Source organism: Plectropomus leopardus, chromosome 10 (assembly GCF_026936395.1).
Source record: "Plectropomus leopardus strain MGB_pleo_1.0 chromosome 10, ASM2693639v1, whole genome shotgun sequence".
Taxonomy (NCBI): domain Eukaryota; kingdom Metazoa; phylum Chordata; class Actinopteri; order Perciformes; family Serranidae; genus Plectropomus; species Plectropomus leopardus.
Window position 1 is genome coordinate 8,009,297 of NC_142185.1, and position 9,709 is coordinate 8,019,005.

At 36.5% G+C, this 9,709-nt stretch overlaps 1 protein-coding gene across 13 annotated transcripts in view; it reads left to right on the forward strand.

Annotated features, from left to right (window-relative positions):
- Window positions 1–9,709, forward strand: part of obsl1b (obscurin like cytoskeletal adaptor 1b) — a 43,053-nt gene that overhangs the window by 31,508 nt on the left and 1,836 nt on the right. For 11 of the 13 annotated variants that reach the window (XM_088082975.1, XM_088082980.1, XM_088082979.1 and 8 more), the window contains 4 exons: window positions 2,219–2,380; window positions 2,580–2,684; window positions 2,798–3,064; window positions 5,159–5,428. In XM_088082975.1, coding sequence (XP_087939101.1) covers window positions 2,219–2,380; window positions 2,580–2,684; window positions 2,798–3,064; window positions 5,159–5,428 — 804 coding nt within the window. Of the gene's footprint in view, window positions 1–2,218; window positions 2,381–2,579; window positions 2,685–2,797; window positions 3,065–5,158; window positions 5,437–9,709 lie in introns of those variants that run through there. The other 2 variants (XM_088082976.1, XM_088082978.1) reach the window with 2 other exon arrangements.

The following is a 9,709-nucleotide window of genomic DNA, read 5'->3' on the forward strand; positions in this document are numbered from 1 at the left end:
CTATTCGGCAAGCTAAAAATTCAGTTATTGACTATTGAGTCTGGTGGCTTTGAAGAGAGTATACATGGGGAACTGAAGCCATAAACGGCTTCCTCGTGAAAATGGGTTGTCTGACAGAGAGGCACACTCAGGTTGATAATGATTTTTTAGGGATTTTTTTCGGTTTTGTTTGTTTGTTTGTTTGTTTGTTTGGATGGCTATAATAGGTTTTGTTGCTGACTCCCATTCACATGAATACATTGCTTTAATTCTGAATCGGACTCCAGCCTGCTTCTTTAATGAGGGGGCATACCAACTACTGCATTTAATATAGTGTCTCTAGATAAGTAGCATATTCAACCCCACTTCAGAAAATCCTTCTCTTTAGAGAACTTAAAGACGTTTGACCAGCTACAGGTAGGTCCTTTACATACAAATGACATGATAACTTGATCCAGTCCCTCACCGACTTTTTAACAGTTAGCTAGAATGACTCAAAAGTTATTTTAGCTAATCAACAATGCAGCTGGTCAGTGCTCCAAAAATAGAATTTTGACTCAGCACTAAATCTACTCAGAGAAACATATCTTTAACGTTAAACTAACACTTAAAAATACCAGCAAAACAGTGGGCAGACATTTAACATGACATAACATGAAAAAACACAGGTGTTGTTAAGAAATAAATACTTCATGTATTCAATTTATCCTGACTTGTACTCTGCACAATAGCTCACTGTGACATTTCACCATACTTTTTGACATTAGTGCCGCCTGTGCTTTCACTACTTTGACAGTCGTTCCTTGTAACATTCGTTATGACCATAATGTGAAAGAAACACAGTTTAAGTTTGGGTGATATGTTTCCAATTAAGTGAGGTTGTAACTGCAAGTCATAGTAACGTAAGCTAACCTTCACAGCACTGTACACACAGTGTATAGTTTGGCGATGCTAGGTCAGATCATTTTAAGCAGAACAACTGTTAACAGCACCTACCCTTACTTCACTCTCGCAATGGCAGATAAGTGCTGGCATCTTTGTTGCTGTTAGCCGCTGTTAGCCGCTGTTAGCCACCCCTCCGTTAGCTGCTACAATGCGCTGCTTCTCTTTAAAAGTGGGAAGTGTTTTATTTCCGAACATATGGCGCCAAAAACATCCTCGGTTAAGTTGCTAGCGATAGCTTGAGAAGCGCAAAATTGTGCAAACAGTTGCTTCGTTCACCCACACAGGTGACTCCAGGTGGGGCTGATTGGACAGTTTCCGGTCTGCGCCATTCCCACGCCGGCGCGCGCCGAGTGGGCGGAGCCTCCGCGTTAAATTTGAACTGCGTATGTACGTCACCAAGACCATACGTTCAATACAAACAAGATCAAATAAGCATATAAGATTAGTAAAACAGAAAATTGTTGAATGTTGTTCAGGCTTGAATAAAATGACACCGTGAACATTAACTGCCCATGTAGGCAATTACTTGTCACTTATGAAAGTGACCATGACCTTTGTCCTGTTGACCAACATTGTTGGTTGTTTTTTTGGTCAGGTGACCAATGACATGTTGCTGGTTAAGGTCATTGTGATAGGTAATGTTACAAATTTAAATACCTCATCAAAGTCATGTAACCATGAGATTTATGGTTGTTGTAGTATTGCTTTCCATATTTCGAATTTCTTCTTTTGCTTTGTTTGTCAAAGCACTTTGTAAACACAGGGTTTTAAAAGTGCTAGCCTATACAAATAAAAATAACAAATATAATAAAGATAATTATAATAATAAATATTAGCATTATTAGTTTTAAGCTTTATGAAAAGTAGGCACTGCCATAGTACTGTTACTGGTGGCTAGACTGGTAGCAATATTTAGCCTACTATTATATGCAGTAATATGCATAATACAATGATGACAACTCTGTTATAGAAATGTACTTGTTTATTTATTTATAAAAGTCTTAAAGTTTCTTATTTGGCTTTGAGTTAATGACAGAACAACATCACAGCCTGAAATTACCAATGAATGTACACTTGCAGGCTGTAGCACAGAGAGTTATATTTACAGTCTTTAAAGAAGGAAAAGGGATTCATATACTGGAGCACAGACATCATGCTCCTTCCTAGGTCATTTTCTGACAAAAAAAAAAAAAAAATTGTAAACTGTGGCTGTTATAAATGTTACTTTTTTAATTGAGGTTTGACAAATTTAAGATCCAGGCGCCTATTTTAATTCTATTCATCCTCTTGGCAGAGCGTGAGCTGCAGATCCTGCAGGGCCTGGAAGACTTGGACATCCAGGAAGATCAGAACGCAGTGTTTGTCTGTGAGGTCTCAGTGGAGGATGTGCCAGGAGAATGGTACAGAAATGGAGAGAGGATACAGCCCACAAGCACCATCAAGATCCGGCAGGAAGGTCAGCTTCTGAATTACAAACATGCATTTCATTGTTCCTGTACAGCTCTGATGATGATTCTCTGCTTATAAATAGTGTAAAAAAATACTTTGATAGTCTACACACACACACACACACACACACGTTAGATATTTTTAGCCATTAGAATTAAGCAAATTATTATCTGGCTTATCATTTGCTTATTTTATTCTTATTTCAGGGACCAAACATTTTCTTCTTATGTGCAATGTGAAAGCAGAGGACTCTGGAGAGATCAAGTTTGTCACCAGACATGTTGAATGTGTTGCTTACTTGGAGGTGGAAGGTAAAATGAATAGATGATACAAGGTGGACATATAATATAATGCCAAATGTGGAAATGTTAGGTTTTTTATGAATGGTTTATGATGAATCTAAATTGCACTTTGTCCCTCTCAGAGCTTCCTGTCAACATAGTGAAACCTCTGCAAGATACGACTGCCCTTGAAAAGAGCCGCGTGCTCCTCGACTGCACTGTATCTAACCCCAGATGTAGCATTCGCTGGTACAAAGGCGCCAATGTCATCCTGCCCTCAGAGCGATTCGAGATCTGCAGCGAAGGCTGTTATCGCAAACTGATCATCCAGCAAGTGGTTCTCGATGATGAGGGCATGTACAGCGTGCAGGTTGGAGAGTACACATGCTCTGCCAAACTGACAGTAGTGGGTAAGAGGGTTCATGAGTCATTTCAGCACTAAGTCATTTATAATTTTGCAAAATTATTAAAAATTATAATCTGTGTGATAGAATGCAATGCAGTGCAAAAAAATGTAATCTGACTTTTAATAGGCATACTCATCCAAAAAAAGAAGCTATACTAGGTGCTATTTGTTAACAGGATAACATATATAGCATACCATTGCTCTTGTTATTGGTGTGTGTGTTATTGATTGTCCTATAAAAAGTATAGACAGGAGTGACAAATACCAGGGCTTAAGATGTCATAGCCCATCAACCATGCTTCCTCCACTAAGGCAGAGGGAGCAGAGGATCTCATACATAACTTCATAGCTCCCCCTACTGGAGAAAAGCTCACACTTGTATTTTCTTCCGTCATAGTGGGACATCACAGTCAACCTCCTTTTTTTGACATGCCCATATTCCTTTAACTCTAGCCATTTTGCACAGTTCTTGATTTTTTTTAAACATTTGTTGTGATGAAGGATTGAAAGGTGACTTGCAGCCCCTCACATACCTCTTTTACACCAAATAAGCTTTGTTTCTTTGAACCGGTTCTGGTGAGGTTTCAAAGAACCTTGGGGCTGTCTCGTGGACAAGCCATGCTAATGTAAGGCGCTTTTTGGCTGTGCGTTAGCTTGCTTGCCATTGACTTGGCCACCTTAAAGGCCATGACACACCAAGCAACACAGCAGGGGGCGACCCAGCAGGGGGCTTTCATCACTGTTAGTTCTCGCATGTCAGCTTTGTGTGTCATGGCTTTAACCACTGTAATCAGGGTGTGTCATCAGCGCAGGGCGTTGCACAGTGCACAGTGGAAGTAAACAAAAGCAACAAAATTGCAGATTACATTGTTTACCTGCAAACTTTTCTTCTGTTAATACTTCTAATAATAATTTGTTTTTAGCCAATAAATCAGCATAGACAAACTATCAATGAGACCACTGCAAACTTTTTTTCTGACAATTTCCCACTTGACCTTTTTTATCTGTGCAACCTGTGGAATATGACGCACCCACTTATGGTGTTATGGTTTACACTTAAGGTCAGGAAATACCTGCTTTTCTTTTTAATTCTCAGCTTTTTTTTACTAATTTATTTTAATTTTTTGGTTCTAAAACTTTTTTGTTTTTTGGTTGAAATAGTTCAAAATTAGGTGCTGGAACCTGAACTGAACCGGCTCCATGTTGGTGGAAAAGGGGCAACAGAGCTGCTCACACAACTGCTGTGGTCAGCTTGAATTCATATTTAATTTCAGACCTAATCCAACCCGCTGGAGACAGACTGTCATAATAATTCTTTTTATAAATTAAAAGCGTCCTGATGAGCATGGTACTTAACCCTTTGAAACCTGGATCAAAATTACCTTTTTGAGGCGCATTCAAATGCCTTTCACAAGTATTTAAACCACTGAACTCCAATATATTAAAAAGGGGAAAAAAGTCAATATGCAACCTGTCAAGAAAATGTCCCGCAACTTGCAAAAAAACAGTAAATTTTGAAGAAAAAAAATAGGGAAAAATTATATTTATTATTATCATAACTATGTATTTTAAATTATTTGCACAGAATTGCTATAATTGTAAAGCAGTTTTTCAGGTAATTTCCTTGTTATGTTTTTTGGTTGTTTCTTGCTAATTTCTGTGTCATTTCTCCTTTAGTGTGCTCATTGGCCTCTTCCCATATTTTTAAAAGAAATAAAATTAATTTTCTGAAGTTTCAAAGGTTAACTTGTTAAATGATAACATTTCTTAGTAACCAAACCTGACCTTATCAAAAGGGTCAGGACTTTTTGGACACATCACAGCAGAAAAATTAAAAATGTCAAAATGTCTGTTGTGAAACACATATAATTATTATACCTTGAGCCCAAAAAACAAAGGGAGTAAAAATCAAGCAAAAACAGACTCTGGTTCAAGGGGTCACAAGTTAAAGATCTATCACCACTCACCACTTAGGACAAGAAATCAAATTAGATGAAGACCAATGAAAAGACTCCAAATTCACCAGGAGGCAACCTTGCTGAAAAAAAAGAAAGTGTTATAAGTTCACAGCTTTCTCTCTCTCTCTGCTCTGACTCAGCTCAGTCACAGTTAATGGTCAGAGAGCTGACAGATGTGGAAGTCATGGCCCCCGATGAAGCCTGCTTTGAATGTGAGGTGTCAGTCCCCGTCCTCAACGCGCCCGTGTGGACTCTGAATGGAGAGCCCTTACAGCCGAGCTCCCGGGTCCTGCTGGAGAAGATGGGCACGGTCCACAGGCTGACCCTCAGACAAACCTCCCCGGACATGAGCGGAGTGGTGGAGTTCACCTTCGGGAAAGCAAAAAGCAAAGCCGAGCTCCGGGTGCTGAGTAGGTAAAAGAAGTCACAGTTTACTTGACATTTATTTCTCAACATATTTTCATTTTAACTGTATTTGCATTAGTCAGTAAAAATCATAGGCATGAAGTAATATATCTATGCACATGTAGGTCTCTTTCAGACTTTTAAGTTATTACAGTGTTGCTATGCATTTGTGTAACAGGATTTCACTTCATTCACAAATATGTCAAAATAACAAAAAAAAGCTTAAAAAAGCAACTTTGTAACAGATTACAATAAAAGGAAAAATAAAAAATGATAAATGTCCTTAATGATAAGTTAATAACACTTTTTTTTTTGTAATAGCCAATAATTGAGTTTGTATCCTTGGACATGCCATCAGAGATTAACGGAGTACTAGATAGGGATGCATGATATTGGATTTTTTTCCAATATCTGATATATAACAACTCATTTGGTTAATAACCAATATTGATATATCCACTTTTTCTCCACCTAATTTTAGTGATCATCAAGTCTCTTCTGTGATGGAATTTATATCACATAATATTATTCCACCAGCAGATGGAGACATAAGATACAATGCTTTTCAATAATAGTCCTTCATTGGGCAGCACAAGAAAAATACTTCAACTTCAGGTTGATGTTTTGTACATGTTCACTTTGTCGTTACAAAAATATATCGGTTTGTCATATTGGCAGAAATCAGCATGTTGGCTGATTCTGATATTTTAATTTTAAAGCCAATATCTGCCAATACCACTGATGTTCTGACATTATCGTGAATCCCTATCAATTGAATATTGTTTTAATATTGCAAAGTCAATTGCGTTACATGTTTATACTATTGGAACAACATCAGCAATATGACCTTTTCTGTCCAAACTAACTGTTCAGTCCTTTTCTATAGACAACACTTTCCAGCCTGTGCACAAAAGCGATTATTAATTATAAATATACAACCACCTCCCTCATTGTGGACTTACAAAAATTAACTATAAAAAAACCTATGAAATGGATTGCAATGAAAAATGTAAGCAAATATAACTAGTGAAACTCTGCTGTCTTGGCCAGGACTACCTTGGAAAAGAGATTTTGAATCTCAGTGGGAGTATTCCTGGTTAAATATAGGTATAGAAAAAAGGGTTTTATACATTTACTTAAAACTTAGCTATATTTGCTTAATTTTGTTAAGTTGTTGCAACCTAAAAATGACAAGATTAAATAAATATTTTATAAATTTTTCAATTTTTAGCAACTTCAACAAAGCTGTGCTATACTGTATATCTGTATTCTGCCGGCATACTAGTCAGTCATATTTGCACGTTCTTAAACATGTCAAGAAAACAGAACTTGCAGACCTTTTAAGTTCATTTATGGCAAAATCCTCTTTGTCATGAACAAGTAAAGTCAGACTAACTTGGTTTCCTGAAGTTGCTCAAACTTAGAAAGAACAAGATCATTAAACTTGTCATTTTGAAGTTGCAGCAACTTCACAAAATGAAGTAAACTCAGCTAAATTCAAGTACACTCAACACTTACATAAATTAGGATGTATAGTTATTAACATGATGTATGGTTATATTTACTTTCAATCAGTTTCCAAGATTATTTTATTATTATTTTATCTTATTTTAAGTAAGATCAACTTGTCAGATTTTGCAGTGTGATGAACAATAGTTTCCTATTTAAAATTATTCTTAAAAATTGGGGTTTAAGCTTCTAAAGCCTACAAACAAAGACAAAGAAATGTATTTATAAATATTCATTTGTTTTTATATTATTTATTTATATATGTGATTTAGTGAAGACTGATCATTTTTTACCCCAAGGTTAAGAGGAGTAAACAGAATGTTAAGACTACACAAGGGGTTAAGGGTATTTTGATGCCAGTAACTTTCTGAACACATTGTAACGGAGTACCTCCAGTGTAAGTAACCCAATGATGTAATTCAAAATACAACCACTAGATGGAGGTAATAACAAAGTCTTAAATTTTGCTCTTACTGATTTCATCAAGTATAAAGTCTATGGAGCAGCTCAAGGCTTCACATCCAGTGACATCACAAATTCTAGTTCTAGCAGTATTAAGTGTTTGAATTTTGGAGAGAGATGTTTATGTTTACTAATACTTTTGGACTGTCTCTGACAAAAGAAATAATGTATGGGATTTGAAAATGGGTATAGTTCCCTTTCAAACCTTTTGAAACCTGAGCAAATTGTTTTGATTGCTTTTATAATATGGGAAGAAGACAATGAGCGATTTCAACATTTTGAAAGAAATTAGTAAAAGCACAAAATGATTACCTGTCAATTAGCACCCAAAAAATATCCATAAAGTAAAAAAAACAAACAAACCTGCAAAAAATGCTTACAAAGTACTAATAATTTTTTAGCAGCATTTAAAAAAAATTATGATAATTATAAATAATGTTTTCTGGACATTTTTTCACTAGCTTTTTTAAGAAAAAAATCCAAATTGACTAATTTCTTTCCATTTGTGAGAAATTTCTCGTTAAGTTGTTCCCTGTCTTTCTTTCCCCATTTTTTTGAAAAAACGTCAATCCAAGTGGCTCAGGGTTCAAAGGTTTAACTACTTGTGTAAACGTGTCTCGCAACACAAGAAAAGAGATGTCCGTCCAGGTTGGGTTTTTAGGGTTTTTAACTTTTCAGATAAAGAGCCATATCTGCAGTAGAAGCACCACAAAAAAGGACATAAATAAAGATAAAAGAAAAAAAACACTGACCCGTCAGCTTGATCCTGAATTGTGAAGATGGTGTGTTAAAGTGTGTCACACGAGTTGCCGCTGCACATGCTGCAGTAAATACAATAAATGCTTTGGCTCCTCGAGCGCTAAATTCTGTAAATAATATAGGGTGTTTATGGTCCTACTCAGTCTGCATGCATGTAGGTCAAGCAATATAGGGCACATGGCTACAGAACCATCTCGAGCTATTCAAATGTGTAAGAAAGTAAACTATTTTTAGTTTTATTATGTTGGCTTTAAATGAAGGAGTATTATGTTTAATCATCTGGCTCAGATTGTGAACTGATGTGAATTCATTGGGCTTTAAAGAGAAGCAGGTGTGCAGCAGAACCAGTGCTCGTGTTCAGCTGAGAAAATGAAAAGAAATAAAATAGTCAGATATGCTAAATGTGATGTGATGTACTGGTGGAAAGTACATTAACTGAACCACTGTACTGAGAAACTTGTACTTAAGTACAGTAGTTTCATTTTCTGCTACTTCACTACACTAAAAATATTGCTGTTTTTAGTCCACTGATATTTTTAAGTTGGTGTTATTGTTGTTGCTCTTTGGGTCTTGTGAAAATATAAATTTAAGTTAGCTGCTGTGGATGGGGACCAGCACCAAAATGTAATTTAGCCACCAAGAAAGTCCCACCTGAAAAGCAGGTTAAATCGGTTTAAATGCATGTTATATTGAGTTTTTTCAGCTGTTAAGGGCTTCAGCCGTCACACAATAGCACAAACTGTGACACTCCAATAACACTAACTGTCTGAGGCAGCAGTAGAGCAGCAGCTCCTGTGGTCAGCGATATTAAACTACTGTTTTTCTCAATGGAGTCTGTCTTTGAAGAGAGCCATATAATACCTCCATTTTTCAGGTGGAAAGTAATGTCTGACATTAAGATAAAGCAGTCAAAATACTCTTAATATTGCATACAGTTAAACTGATATTGATTTTTTAGGGTGGGACCATATTTAGGTGGTTTAAATACATTTTGTAGCTGACCCCCTCCACAGCAGGACATTGCTCAGCTTCCATGTCGGACTCCAGCCTGCTTCTCCAAGCTGAGGGCATGCCGACTAACATCCACTGTATGTAATATAATGTTTATGGATAAGTAACCCTTGAACACTCAACACTTTAAAAAGGGTAGATTTCTGTTGCACAAAATTATTATTTTGGAGTTTTCTCAAATTCTTTGCTGGATAATTTCAGCTCATTAGGCTTCTAAAAACCTTTAAATGCAGCAATCTGAGAGAGAAAAGTCACTCTCTGGTCAGTTCTTACAGCTCATGTCCACACTATGGCCATAACTTGAAATAGTGGGTCTCAAGGGGTCACACACTAAAAAGCTTTGGAAGTACTGGCATAAAGTTAAAAGAAGTGCAGTTTTAATAAAATAATGAAATAATTTGCAACCGTTTTGTAAATGTAAAAACTATCTTTTGTGTATTTGGAAGATTACACAACGCAGGTTTACAGTTTGACAGAATAAGGTCAAACTTGAGCGATGCTCTCTGGTTCTCGGTCTAATTTTTTCCTCTGCTCACATTTCACAG